Source organism: Antechinus flavipes, chromosome 3 (genome assembly GCF_016432865.1).
Source record: "Antechinus flavipes isolate AdamAnt ecotype Samford, QLD, Australia chromosome 3, AdamAnt_v2, whole genome shotgun sequence".
NCBI lineage: Eukaryota > Metazoa > Chordata > Mammalia > Dasyuromorphia > Dasyuridae > Antechinus > Antechinus flavipes.
Genome location: NC_067400.1, coordinates 46,816,750 through 46,832,129, shown reverse-complemented (window position 1 = coordinate 46,832,129; position 15,380 = coordinate 46,816,750). Strand labels below are relative to the sequence as shown.

General features: G+C 37.0%; 1 protein-coding gene and 1 long non-coding RNA gene across 3 annotated transcripts in view; one reads left to right on the top strand and one right to left on the bottom strand.

Moving 5' to 3' along the window:
* PLOD2 (procollagen-lysine,2-oxoglutarate 5-dioxygenase 2) overlaps positions 1-10,837 on the bottom strand; it is a 102,538-nt gene extending 91,701 nt beyond the window's left edge. For both annotated transcript variants that reach the window (XM_051983326.1, XM_051983327.1), the window contains exon 1: positions 10,647-10,837. In XM_051983326.1, the coding sequence (XP_051839286.1) occupies positions 10,647-10,755 (109 nt within the window). In that variant the 5' untranslated portion in view covers positions 10,756-10,837. The remainder of the gene's footprint in view (positions 1-10,646) is intronic.
* Positions 10,838-11,081: 244 nt separating this feature from the next.
* On the top strand, positions 11,082-12,214 carry LOC127552979 (uncharacterized). The gene is made up of 2 exons (XR_007951635.1): positions 11,082-11,178; positions 11,719-12,214. It is a non-coding gene; the product is annotated as an uncharacterized LOC127552979 (long non-coding RNA).
* The last annotated feature ends 3,166 nt before the right edge of the window (positions 12,215-15,380 follow it).

Sequence of the window (15,380 nt, the reverse complement as noted above, 5' to 3'; positions counted from 1 at the left end):
ATTCAAACAGAGGGAAAGTTAAACTAAGGCCGGCACCCAGCTTCCAAGATAATTGAGTCATTGGCTCAGATTTAATATAAAACCCTGTCTACAAGTTCTTTTCTCCATCCCCTCTCTTCCCTGCCATATCATCTCTCCATTGATGTTTGTTTTTTCGATGTTGCCCAGAGTCACACAGTTAGTGAATGTCAAGCATCTGCACGGAGTCCTCCTGACTCCAGGGCTGGGACTCTACCCACTGTGTCACCTAGCTACCCCATTTAGTTCTCTTTCTACTGCTAATTAACAGGGGATGACAAAAACAACCAAAGTACATCAGCAGTCAGCCTTCACAAAGTCTGGCAGCAAGGAAATGCAGAGGCTAGGAGGCAGGGCCTGGAGTCTGCCTTGAGTTCTAGTCCTGACTCAAACACTTAGTTCTTACCTATATGATTCTGGGCATGTTTTAATTATGAGGGTCCATTTCCTTATCTAATTATAGCCCTTATCTCTCTCCCAGGATTGTTGTGAGGATCAAATAAATTAACATGTGCAAAGCATTTTCTGAAATTAAATTAAATCAATTAAAATATTGAAAATGCTCACTTTTATAAATTTATTTATAATCATTATTTTATGGCCTACCAAGATATTTATCATTTTTACCACTCTAAATGCTATTGCCTTCCTTCAACTGATTATCTCCAATTTATCTTGCATATAGCTTATTTGTATATAATTAATTGAGCAATAACATCTAACATTTATATAATGCCTTACATTTCTCTCATTTGATCCTCACAACAGCAGGAGGAACTGTTATTGTGACCCCATTTTTCAGATGTGGAAATTTTAAGACAGAGGTTAAATGACTCTCCTGAAGTCAGATACTAAACTGCGAAGGCTGGATTTGAATTCAGATGCTTCCTGATTTCAGTCCCATTCCTTGTGCTATGTACATACTGTCTTGTGCATTAGAATTGAGCTCTATCACTGTGCTACTCAGTTTGCTTGCTGTCTTACTCATTAGACTGTGAACTCCTTGAAGACAGGAACTGCACCTGATAAGTATTTAATGTTTATTTTGATCCAACAAACTGCCCATAACAGTAAATCTGGCAGTATCTAAATATATAAACCAGGTCAGCCCAACCTAGGTAGTTTACTCTGCACAATATGTAGAAATGGTCAGTTTTCCAAAGAATCCCATCTGACCTCATTGGTGGGACTGTTGTTGGTTGGATGATTATAGTTTGACTTTCCTTAGGTTGATACATAAGCACAACTAGTAATTTTCTCCCAAAGACTGCCTGAAAGAACTCTAACCTCTTCCCTAAACTTTTTTCCTTCCCTCCCCCACAAACTCCATGGTTTTAATTATCCTTCAAACTATTCTCCAATCATTTTCACAGGCCTGGAACTTATTCTTTTTAAATTCAGGATAGATTAAATACATCTAAAATTTAATTTAATTGGATAGAAGAAAATAATGACATCAACTTTATAATGTAGGAATAACTTTTTAAAAAGACTGATTCTTCACACTGTGGTGAATTATTTAATGCCAAATTGAAAATCTCACATCCACCCAGCCACTAGTGAACAGATTAGTGAAACCAATACTAGTAGTTAACTAACTAGAACTTCAATTAATCTTCACTGGAAAAACAACTTTTTCTATGTATTATAATATTATGAATTTCAAAGCTTTATAGGAAAATGAATTAGGGGGGAAAAGAGAGAATCATATACCATCATTGGTACTACTTTATTTGCAGAATGAAAAACTGTTCTCACATTTGGAAAACTTAAAATAAGTAAAAGAGAGAAATAAATTTTAAGACTAACCACAGTACATCAAATAGGGAGGCAGCAAAATACAGGGACAATCAACTACACTTAAAATCATTTAATCAGGAAAATCTGGCTTCAAATGCTTCCTCTGGCACATGCTGTGTCTATGACCACAAGTCAAAGAGTAAAACTATAATAGTTTTCAATGTGCCAATCCAAGCGATAACATATTTTATACTTGTTTTAGGGATCTGGGTTTGCAGCCAAATTCCTGCGACTGACTAACTTCTGATATTATCAGCATACTTTTAATTCCCAACTGGTCTGTTCTGCAGTGCCCACAACTAACAGTTTACTTAATGACAAATAAATATTATCATGTCAATTAGTTCATGTCATGAACAAATAAATATTACAGAGAAATCTGAGGTTTACAAGGAGATTTATTCATCATGCCTCATGAGATAAGCAGTAAAAATATTACTATTTCTATTTTTACAGATAAGGGAACAGATTCTATAAATTTAAGTGAATTGCCCAAGGTTGTATGTCAAAACTAAGATTAGATCTCATATTTCTCTAAGTAAAAGTTGAAATTTCTCCTCAACCTCAAAAAAAAAAAAGATATCCCAATATTCTTTAATGAGAATTAACCACTCATAAATTTTTACTTAATAAAGAAAGCATCAGATATCAGGGAGAAGATTATCTTATATGAACAAACAAATATTTTCTTATGAGAGTTATATATGTGTGCTAATGTATATATTACCCTCTTAAAAGTTAATTACAATCAATATGTTTTAAAATAAGCCTTTTCCCCTCCTTCCCACAAACAACCTCATGTAAGTTTTATTCTTCTGCAGAGAGAACTGCTTCGTTTGGCTAATATAAGCTGTCCTCCACAAAATCTTGATACTATTTCATTAGGGTTTGACTTGTTGCTGTTGCTGTTTGTTCTTAATTCTCAAAGAAGACCAAGACATCAGGGAAGGAATGCTATCACATGCAAGTGATTTGGATCGAAGAGAGAGAGGACTGTGTAAAATCAGCAGTCTCACTTTCTTGTCCAGAGCCATCTGAGTTCAGTGACCAGATAAGGGTAAAGAACCAGAGAGGGCTCTAGATGCAGCAGGAGATTTTTTTTTTAAAAAGGTCCTTAACAGGTCTCAGTTTGGCAACTGACAGCACAAAGACCTTTAACAACTTCCAGCAAGTAGGGCTCTGACACTCAAACCCATCAAAGTCAGTTACCTACAAAAAAAAAAAAAAAATCACCATAACAAATGCTAGCTGGGGATGAAAATCTCAAACTAGAAGCTGTCAAAGAAGAGATTTCCTTTTTGTTCAATACTCCCTGATGGGCCTAACTTGCTTTTTGTTAGATTTTACAAAGTTAATTTTAAAAGCTGCTTTTTTTATTCATTTTAAATAATACTTTCAATAACCTATTTGGAAACAAAAAGAGTAGTAGCAACAAAGTCTATTCTCAAATATGATCTTTACTTTTTTTTTCTTAACATAGTACAATAATTACAATAAAAACTTTTTTTTGGTAAAATATTCAGAATATCTATATAGGTAATGATCATAAGTATTACCAAATTAGAAACCAACCAAGCAAATGAATTAAATTCTAAGGCAGGATATGATGTTTAATTTTAATGAAACTCTTATTCATATTCAAAATTTAGCAATATATAACATATAACAATCACTAATATATAACCTCCTGTTACACAGAAAAAGCCTAACAAACATATAACTGTTGTTTGTGTTATATATCAGAGATTGTTATCCTTTATTCTAATAGAGGTCAATGACACGAGGGAGATGATCTATGACATGCAAATGAATTGGATATAAGTGATGGAAGGCTGTGTAAGATCACCAGCCTCCCTTTCCCCTCCAGAGCCATCTGAGTCCAGTGACCAGATAAAGATCAAGATGTACTGGAGGGTAGTCCTGGATGCAATGGGAGACCCTAGCCTTTTTAAAGAAAGATTTTTAACAGGTCTCAGTCTGACTGAGGCCAGAGCATTCAGTGATTAAAGCTAGATAGCAATTGAAGCAAAGAACGGCCTTTCATCAAGTTAAAAAGTAAATAAACAACGATAAACATTTAATAAATGTTTGCTGACTTAATCAAAGGCTTTGCAAATTAAATCTTTTTCCAGTAATATCTGTTCAGTCATTAATTACTTCTTAAATGACTATTATTTAAGATCACAAATCACTGAAATAAAGCTGGGATGAAAACTGGAGATAGAAGGGGAGAGGGAGGTGTGGAAGTCAACCCCCTTTTTTTTATTTTTACAGAGGAGGAAATTAAGTCAGAAATTAAGTCAGGTGATTTGCCCAGGGTCATTGTCAAGGGCCAGCTTGACTTGTACCCTATTAGTTCAGACTGATGTCAGAAATGAGACTTATAGGTCAGTCAACAGTTATCAAAAGTAGGTTTATTTTGTCATAACATGGAAAGGATATTCAACAAAATTAGTCCAGAACTTGACTGGAGTACACACTATTCTACTCCTTCTTTCAACCTCCAGATAGAAATTCACCTAGTCAGCAAGGTAGGGCCTCAAACCCAGGTGGGTGGGCCTTTAATGCCCTCACCTGACCAGGAACCCGTATCAATGTAACCGGGGCTTCCAGGAAAGGACAATGTTATTGCCTTTCGTGGGGGGGGGGGGGGGGGGGGGGGGAGAACATACAACTATCCTCACTCAGAGGCAATTTGGCAAATAAACAGTGGTCTTTTCATACTCATACAGATTAGGCTCCAAGCTCTGATAACCATCATTGTTCCACTATATTATTCAATACCGGTCTTTTGATTCCAGTGGAATAATACAAGAATGGTCAAGTTGTAGTCCATGATTTCTTTAATCTCACAGTCTAGCAGGGGAAAAATTAACAAAATATATCATTCTCCATTAAAATCAAAACAAAACTGAAATTTCTTTAACCCTAGTAAAGACCCCAATTGTAAATCTCTAGACAAGAGGTCTCAACCATTTTTTGGCTCAGTCTAGTGATACCTAAGAGCCCCTTTGGGCAGTTGGGTGATATCTATGAATCTCTTCTCAAAATAATGTTTTTAATATATAAAACAAAATATATAAGATTACAAAGGAAATGAATATATTAAAATAGTCATCAGGATTTTTTAAAAATAAGTTTATGACTCTAGGTTAAGACTCTCTCCTCTAAAGGATAAGGGACAGACTATTTTATGATGCCTCTATTCTGGGCATAATGCATAATAATTTGCTTAATCAAGGTATCAATGATGATGAGTCTACACAGTTGAATCATATTGGTTTGGAACAAAATAATCATTCATCATTTTTCCTATTATAAGACCCAAGGTTGAAGGAAGAAAACTCAAATTTATCCTTTGCTCTGCAATTTGGAAAATTGCATCAACCTTTCTTCCACCATTTTCTCTCACATCTCAACTTTAGAAAGAACTTCTTTAGATTTCTTCTTCCTGTACAAATTAAACACACACACACACATACAGGACTAAATGGTGCTTTAGCTTGTATTTTCATCATAAATAAGAAGAAAACCATCAACTGTTCTTGACCAGAATTAATATAAATGCCATTAACTGAAAAACCTTTGGTTATTGTAATAAAAATAATGGCTAATGTTTATATAAAGATTTAACCTATGAAAAGCACTTTACATACCTGATCTCATTTAAACTTCATAACTGTAGAAACTTAGATTCTATAAATTGGTCACCACCAATTTACTGGCAATGAAATGAAGATTCATAATGTTTCACAATTTGTTCACAGTTAAATACAGTAACAGATGAAATTCAATTCAGGCCTTTCTAAATACAAGTTCAAAGCTGTACCAAGTTGTCTCATTAGATGAAGTCTATAAATAACTTAATCTAAATTACTTTCAACGTGTAGTATATGAATCTGGATGAAATATAATACAAAACTTCCCTAAATTCCCTTAAACAATACATAGGAAGGACTTCTCAAAATTGAAATTGCTTAGTCTTTTTAAAATGGTTAAAAATACTTTAAGTGTTTTAAAAGGGCAAGTGAATGTCTAAAACATTAGAGCTACATAAGCGAAGCATATAATACAACTACAAACAGATCCTGTGAATTACAAAGAGCATTAATTCAATAACCTTCCTTCTGCCATATAATTTATAGACACATCAATAGCATTATCATCAAATACAAAGAATAGTGATTCTGGGTATCATGAATAAAGGCAGAACAAGGATTAATACTGAATAAGATGGGAAAACAATTAAGTTGTTCATTAAACAGGGTGCTGTCTTCATTTTTCTGTCTAAAGATGGATAACTTAGCTTAAGCAAGACCCTGTACTTTGATCACTGTTCTCATTAACCCAGATCATACTAACTGAAGCTATTTCCCTGCAATAAATTCAAGCTTATGAGATTAAAATAAATGTGTGAAATTTAGAAACAACTTTACTAAAAGGCAGCTCTGACTCCTAAAGACCCAAAAGAAGTCAGTTCATACTAATTATATGAGGGTGATAATAAAGACCCTAACTGGAAAAAAAATACTAATTGGTCTTGTTTGATAGAAGAACACTGGCCCATATTAACCTAATTTTTTATTAGACATAAATCCTTTGAGCCTCCTTTTACCCAGAGATTGAATCAACTCTCCCTTTCAGAAGATGAAACAGAGACATTATGTTTGAATGCTGAAAGTCATCAGAAGCACTAGAGAAACCCAAAATGAAAAACAGGCCTGCTAATTGCTCAGAGCCAAAATGCTACCGTCAAGATCAGTACTACTCAACATTTTCCCCCAAAAAATTAGCAACCAACATTAAAGTTTAAGAACAGCAGCTCAAGAGGAGTTCTTTTTCTAAGCTCCATTCTTCCTTCAAATTAAAATATTTTCCTTCTCTTTGCTGATTTTTGTTTCCAAGTTTAACCTAGCACTATTTGGTCTTTGATTTACTCTCTATGTTCTTCATTTCCATATACCCACCAAAATAATTTACATATCCAGAATCAAGAATTTTAAGAAGAGATTAAAGTGATGGGAGGGGGATGGAATTTAATCATCAGAAAGGAACTACTGTACCAATTGCAATTCACCAAAGATTATTTCTGTTTCTATAGCCATCTATCTTTATTTAGGTTGACAGAAAACACTAGTACATTGCATTGCTCTACATACAGAAAAAATATAAGAATAAAATATGGTGACGTGGACAAAGTCTGGTCTAGAAAATCAGTTCTCCAGACTCCTCCTCTTGGCTCCATGCCATCTGCCCAAATGATGGATAGGCGCTGAAACCATGAGGCTCTCTAGATCTCCATGCTCTTTCTGGGATTCTTCAAATCTTAATTGCCAGTTTTCATTAATAAGTTTGAGCAAGCCTTTTCTTTCTTCCCTCTCAAAGGGAAACGTTAGAGTCAATAATCTCTAAGATTTCTTCCAGCTCTAAATGTCTGTGGTTCTATGCATACTACTTCATATATCAAAGTGTATGAACTTGATGTGAAAGAAATGTTTGAAACTGTCATTTTGTTCTAATCATTTGTTCTACAAAACATAATGAAGATGGGTGAGCAAGTGAATATACATGATAACACATGTTTCATGCTTTATCTGAATGAAAAGTCTGGAGAGAGCAAGAAAGATGGAAGTGGAACCTTCCCCAGTAAGAGTCTGGAAAAATATTTTACAAAACATTGAAATTAATTCTTGATATATCATACTTATAAAAAATTTCTGAGGGGAATATCATTGGTTATTAATGATATTCATGATAACCCACATTTACAGTTTGATCCTGGAAGACAATCCAATGAAATGATACAGTTGCTATCAAAGGATTTTTCCAGATGAATAAGCTGAGGCTGAGAAAAAATTAGTGAGTTTCCTGCAAGAATGCAAAACTTTCAATAAATACAACATAAAACTACTCATTCAATCAGTCAACCATTCCTAGCACTGAAATCAATAGTTAGAGGACTTTAAATTGGAATATGTGTAAAAGAACAGGACATATTCTAATATAGGGGCTGGGGAAATATAATGTATGCTTTAAAAATTATTTTTATCTGTCCTATCATAATATAGAACCATGGAACATTATATGTGGAAGTGAATATCTAACACAACCTGTTTACTTACAGATAAGAGATGTCTAAAATAAATCTGAGACTCATTTGAGGGGTCAAAAAAAGGAAAAACAAAATCATATCCATCTAGAACATGTTCTATATTCAAGATCCAAGATTAATCCCATTTTGAGAGAGAGTAGGACAAAAGGTACAATTTCTAAATCTATTTAACTACTTAGCTCTCTTATAATTCATTAGTTTGTCAAACTATTTGTTAATATAATACTACATATGTAATATTTTGGATAAAACATATTTTTCTTCCATGGCTACTGTTACAAACTGTGCTTTATAAAATTAATCATTTTCCTGGATGCTGAATCATTTTCTTAATACAGTCTTACATTGTTAGATTTTAACATGTTCTAAACACATTCGTTATCTTTGGAAAGCCCTCATTTCTGATATTTCTTTGCTCTGGGTATACTAACATAATTTAATGATCTATTACAGTGGAATTAAAAAATCTGGATGTTTCTGTAAAGTTCATTAAGTCACTGGGCTAGTTGCCCACCTTGAGTTAGGAAGACCTGAGTTCAAATCCTACCCATGATTTCAAGCAAGTCATTTAACTCCTTTTTTCTTCAGGTTCATTTTCTGTAAAATGGGGAGAATAATAGCACCTACCTATTACCATTGTTATAAGGACCAACGGAGACAATATTTGTAAAGTGCTTAGCATAGTAGCTAGCATACAAGTAAGCTCTCTATAAATGTACATTGTAATTGTTATACAGAAGGGGAGGGAGAGGGAAAAGGAGAATAAATGAGAACATCAGGGAAAAGGTTATTCATTTTGGCCATACCCATGAATCCAGAAACTGAAGCAAAGGGATGCATTGACCAAAAAAAAAAAAAAAAAGCAAAAACAAACAAAAAACCCACATAGATATAGACACATATGCTTATGTATGCATATATTTATATACATGCATACATGTATGTATATACTCAAATAGGTATATATGAAAGTTTCTGTATATCATATATGTATATATATTTTTATATATGGCTAGATATGCATATATATACAACAGAATCACAGAACAGTTAAGATCTAACTATTTACATATATAGGTGATATTATATATTACATATATAGATGTATACATATATACACATACAGATGTATTTATATAGGGATAAAGAGACCATGAAAACGGTGATAATACAATAGATTGTATCGAATAACATTTGAATGTGTTGTAAATCTGAGACTCTGTAAAGTGCTTTGTTCTTTCTCAAATTAGTTACAATACAACAATTCTCCATCTGAACTTCTGAAGTAGTTTACCTGTAACCCTTCTAAATTTAAAGACTGATATATTTTCATATGAAAACTCGATTTAGATTTATGAAAGATTCAGAAACCTAATTAGAAAATGCCACATACAACTGTTGGGGTGGGAGGGGGATGGAGGGAGGGGTGATTTTAACTCAAGGAGCTCTCAGAGAGAAGAAGCTAGAGTCCCTGAAGGCAAACAAAGCTGGCACTGTGGGTCAGGAATGTGGAAAGAAGAACAGTTTAGTTCATTCATGTCTTCAGGATCCTTTGCAAAGGAAGAAAAAAAAAGTGGCTGCAGTAGGGATTAGCCCAGATACTACCTACTACTCACTAAAGCCAACCCTGAAATTACAATTTCCTTCCTCAAGTTAAAAGACTGCTCCAGCAGACAAGAGCCCTTATTAACTTCCATAAAAGAGAGGGCCAAAAATTATTACCAGATTTTTTTAAGGAGTGTTTTAAAATGAGATCTAATTTCAGAAATGGGTCGGAGTTCAGATTGGAGTCTGGAAGTGCTGCATAAAGTCAGGGAACTCCGCCGATTTCACATCCCCAACAAACTACACAGGGACGTGTTTTGACAAACATGTGCTGGGCGCTTCTCTTTAAACTGGATGAATGCAAAAAAAAAGTTTCATTTTACATGCGCTGGACTGGATTCTTCGGTTGTAATCCAGCTCCTGTGAACAAGGATAGCAGCAGGGAAAGAACTAGGGAGAGGAGAGGAGAAAGAGAGAATGAGAAGCTATAATCCAAGCCTAGGAAAAGACATAAAATAAAAGTGGGAAGAAGGAAGGAGGGGGAACAGAGCCTCCACTGAAGCCAGCTGGTCCCCAAGGAGCGAAACCGCGGCGGCTAGGTGGTGGGAAGCGGGGCAGCCTAACAGAAAACAAGCACTGTTGTGAGGGTTGTTCTTGGCTGGGGCTAAGTGTTACAGGCTGCTTCCTGGGGCGCGGGGGGGAGGAATGTGTCACCATCAATCAGCCCATTGATCTCCAAATTTAAGTTCTCAGGGCAGGGCAGGGCAGGGTGAGGCGCACATAATAAGGAGAAAGAGGGGTTTGCAGCTAGTTACCCCAAGATCAAAAAAGAAAGCAGAGGAGGAAAGGACCAGAAGAAGAAGCAAGTGCGTTCAAAAGACCAGGAGAGGGATGGAGAGCCCCCAGCAGTAATCTCCAGGCAAAGTGTATTTTACTTAAAGCTGCAATATCTGCAGTCGGCCAGGTTTCCCAGGGGCGAAGAGAAAAGCGAGGGGACCGATGTAGACCTCACTTAGGGGAGTGGGGAGGTGAAATCCATCCCACCCACCACCACGCGAGTGCTCTCTCCTAAGCAGGCCCGCGGCAGCAGCCGGGGCATCCCCAGCAGCTCGGGAAGCCGGAAAGGTGTACGCACTAGCTTCCCTTCCCTGGGAAGGTGGAGAGCGCTCACCTGTGGGGATATTAGACGGATTCAGGTCTTCCGCAGCAGTGAAGGGCTTCACGAGGTACAAGGAGAGCACCAGGAGGAGGATGGGGGGCTTAAGCTTGTCTCTCGCCATCTTCACCCCTCGGGATCAGAGGTCCAGCTCGGATCTGCGAGGAGCAGCCGGAGCAGCCCGGGAGCTCTCCTACGCCCCCCTACTCCCCTAGTCTGGTGTACTTCTCGCGAGACAAGGTCCCCCCACCCCACCCCACCCCACCCCCAGGTCCGCCAGTCGGAGGGTCTGATAGCTGCGGGAGTCCAGCTGTTCGGCCTCTGGGTGGAGTGCTAGAGGCGGGCTGCAAACGCCCACCCCTCGGAACAGGAGTCGCGAGTGGAGAGAAGCAGAATAGGAAGGGGGAGTGCAGAATATGGGGGGACGAGCGGATGGGTAGAGACGGATGACTCAGTCCTGTCTGCAAAAAGTAGGCCTGTCAGCCCCAGCCCTGCGGGGTGCAATAGGCAACTGAGAGCTTCCAACCTCCCAGTCTGCTGCGGGAAGGTGACTTATAACTTTGCCGGGCGGGAATGGGAGGGGTCAGAGGCTGGACTGCCCATGCATCCCCTTTCCCTCCCCTTCCCCGTCCCGTCCACCTCCTCCCTCCCGGCTATTGGCCGCCGGACTGACACTGAAGCGTCTGTACAAGTTTCCCCGGGTGCGCGCCTGGGCGGTCGGTGGGTGGGTGGATGTGGGGCACGTCTGTCTCCCTCCCATTCACTTTCCATTCCCCGTGTCTGGGTTGTGTTTGCTCACTGTGGACACTATTTAAAGAGCCGGCGGGAGCTACGTGTAGCGGCGCACGCAGACCTGCCTGAATCCGGGGAAACAATTCTGAATGCCTTGGGAGGGGAGTAAAAAGGGAAAGGGGGGCAAGGGGGAAGGAGAGGGATAAAAGAGGTAAGGGTTAATAGGGATTGGTTTCTCTCTAGCTCCGTACGAGTGAGATCAGACGGGAACTTCACACTTTCTGGACGTTGCACACCTATACTGGACCAGAATTCAGATGATCTGAACGGGCCTTTTTTTTTTTTTTTTTCTTAGATCTCTGTCCTTTTACAAATGAAGAAACTGAGGTCCAGAGAGATGAATTAACCTGCCCAAAGCCAAGTCAGCATTTGAATCCAGTCTCAACTACTAAACCAAGACTTTTTGCACACTGTTCTAGCGTCCATTCCCGTATCTAGTCCTAGCAACTTAGTCTGAACTGGGACCCATATAATCTGCATGCTTTGAGAAAAAACGATTCTCATTAATGCAGGGGGCAAAGTTTTATCATCCTAAAAAAAGTAAACGTTTGACTTGTATTTTAAATGCGTAGAAAATGAATTTTATTGTCTCGTGAACATTTTTTTCTTCCAACTCTGTCTGCCCTCAAGAAAAAGACCTACATATATTCAGAAGGTTTTGAGCTCTTAGACTTTTTCAGTTCTTTGTAGAAAATTTCTCCAAAAGGGAATAGTCACCTGGAGTCGTTCTTCCTTTCTCTAATGCTAACTGTTATAATCCATGTTTAAATAAAGTTGGGCATTTTATTCTATTCTGCTTTCTCTTCTAATCCAAGGCACATTTTATAAGCATGGGCATATGCCAATAAAATGGTCTACAAGGGTAAAACATGGAAGTTTTTCAAAAGAAGGGCAAGTTACAGATACAGAACACAAAATTAATTAAAAACACATACTACTTAGAAAAAGACAATGTAGTTTTCACATTTTAGTAAGAAACAAAAAACAATAGGGCCTAAAATGAAAATATTAAGTTGAAATGTAATTGATAACTAAGAAACTGCTCAGGGAGAGGCAAACAGCATTAAGACATAATAAAATATCTATAATATGAATCTTTTGAGGACTGATACAATCATTGTTAAGTGTTAATGCCTCTGGTTCTGGTATGGGAAAAGCAATAAGGTAGATCTAAAGAAGACTCAAAGAAGAAAGGGTCTTGAGTTCTGTGAAATGAACACACACACACACACACACACACACACACACACACACACACACACACACACAATAAGCCTGTAAAGAAAAATGAAAGGAATCTGGTTTTTAAACTGTAGTTAGAAAAGCTGAAGAACAGATGATTTCATAGCATGTTTCAAGTAGACAGTCCGCAACTTCCTCATCCTGCTCAGGAAAAAAAGCTCTTAATAATTTTTCATGCCCCTTAACCTCTTGAGTCATTTCTCCTTGCTTCATCTTAGTGACTTCCCTGGACTTCAAGTCAGAATATCTAGCTTTGGATTCCAGTCCTCCTTTTACTTTATTTTCAGTTTGGTCTTGGCCAAATTATTACCTCATCTGAAAAATGGGATTATTTTTTTCAATACCTTTTTCAAGGTATTGTTGTGAAGATCAAATTCTCAAAATGCCTGTTAATATAAGCTGTCATATTAACCCTACACTACATAGATGTGTAGGATATGCTAAGCAGATGGATATAATATACAAAGAGTTCTTGGTTTGAAGTTGGGGGATATGGGATTTTAATCCAAACCTGGCTTGGCTATTAATTTGGAGCAAGACACTTTAACATCCTGGGCCTCACCTAAAAAAGGAGGTGATAGATCCAGACCATTTCTTAGATTCTATCAAGCTCTAAATAAAATATGTTTAACTTGGGGTCCATGAAAAGGGCTTTAAAAAAATCTTTTAATATTCAATTTTTCCTAAATTACATGTAAAAGCAATTTTAACATTCTTTATTTTAATTTTGAAGATTTTTATTAAAAAATATTTTGATAAATATATTTCACTGTTGGTTTCCTTTGTAATCCTAGACATTTTATTTTACCCATTTAAATACATCATTCTGAGAAGAGGTCCCATAACTTTCATCAGATTACTAGAGAGATCCATGATACAAAAAAGCTTCTAAGCCTATATATCTAAATCCTATGCTCCCATGACCTTTCCTAGAAACTACACTTCTGTTCCCAAAACTCCTGACTTGCCTTGTCCTAGTGCCACGTATACCCCACAGTAATGTTCACAGCTTCCTGTTTTGTTGTTTAGAAATCACAGTCATAAGGAGAATTACAAGTGATCGGTTTTTATTTTCCTTTTCTACTCATTGCTATGTTAGCAACCACAATGTTAGGAATGTCCTAGTCATCTGCTTCTTTAGAGCTTTCTAAAGAGCTAGGTTCCTTCTTCAAAAAGATTTCATTCAACCTCCATTTAAAAACAAAATATTCTCTTGGGAAGTCCTTTATACTGGACATTCTATCCTCATGAAATTTTTTGCATATGCTCCCTTCTTTCTTCTCACTCCTCTTCCATTCTGGTAGAGTCCTTTATCATCCTCATAAGAATTGGATTATTGAAGTAGCCTGCTTTCTTGGTCTCTGCCCATCCATCTATCCTCCATTCAGGTATTAAGTTGATCACTTAATCAACTAACAACGTCTCACCCTGTTCCCCCTAGAAGACCTTTAAAAAATGTTTGATGAATGAATAAATAATCCTTTATTCTTGTGTGATATAGTATAACTTTTGATCTTCAAAGTCATATGATGCAGGCAGGACTTAATTTTTCTCCCTATTTTACAGAAAAATAAAATTGCCGAGGGTCACACAGTTAACAAAAGGAGGAATCATGAATGGAACTCAGGCCTTCTAGTTCATAATCTAGAATTTTTTTTTCCCAATTCATTGGCTTCCTCTTCCATTATTTCAGAGGAGGATGGATGCTTTTGAGTAAAATGTTTAAGCAAATTTTGACAGAAGAAATTTGATTCAATCTGGGCCTTGAAGAAAGGAGTCTGATTATGGTAAAGAAAAAGGAAAGCCTGAGAGAATGGGAGGTGCAGCATTAGAAAAATTCAAGGTGTATCTTAAGGAACAGTGCACAACAGGCTCTTTGATATAGGATTTATTGGTAGATAAGACTGGAAAGAAAAACTGGGCTCAGGCTTTGTAGAGGCTTGAAGCTCCAGGTTCAAGAGTTTGGATTTTATCCTGTAGGCAATGTGAAACTATTAAATAATTCTGAGCAAGGAAGTAGCAGGATCAAAAGAGTATTTCAGGAAGATTTATCTCTCAGTGGTTTGTAGGCTGGATTGAGGTTAGTGCAATAGTTCAGACATGAGGTAATAGGGCCTGATTAGGTTATTTGCAGAAGAGACAGATGGGAAAGACATTTGGAAAAAGAGAATCAACTGGTATGAGAGATGGATGGTGAAGGGATAAGGAAAAACGTCATAAATTGGAGGGATGAAGGCTAAGCAATTAGGAAATTGGCCATACTATTAACAGAAGTAGGGGAAGACAAGAAGAGAGAACCTGAAGAGTGGAAGGGATAAAGACTATGTTAAGTTGAATGTATCAATAGAGCTCTGAGATCAAATCAAAATTTATTAAGCATCTATTATGTGCAACTACTGTGATAAGCACTGGAAATGCAGAGAAAGGCACAATGTAAAATAAAATCAAAACAATAAAAGTCCCTCTCTCCAGAAGATCAAAGTATAATGAGAAAAAATATACGTACAAAGGGGTAAGATGGGAAAGTTTAAAAAATCAAGTCATAAAGGATTTTAAATGCCAAATAGGTTTTTATCCTGAAGGTAATAGGGGACCACTAGAGTCTGTTTCTTTTATTATGTACATAGCATTGGGATTAATAACAGCTATAATAATGACAATTATGAATATGTATGTAGTTGACAACATTCTTTAAATGCCTAATTTTATTTGATC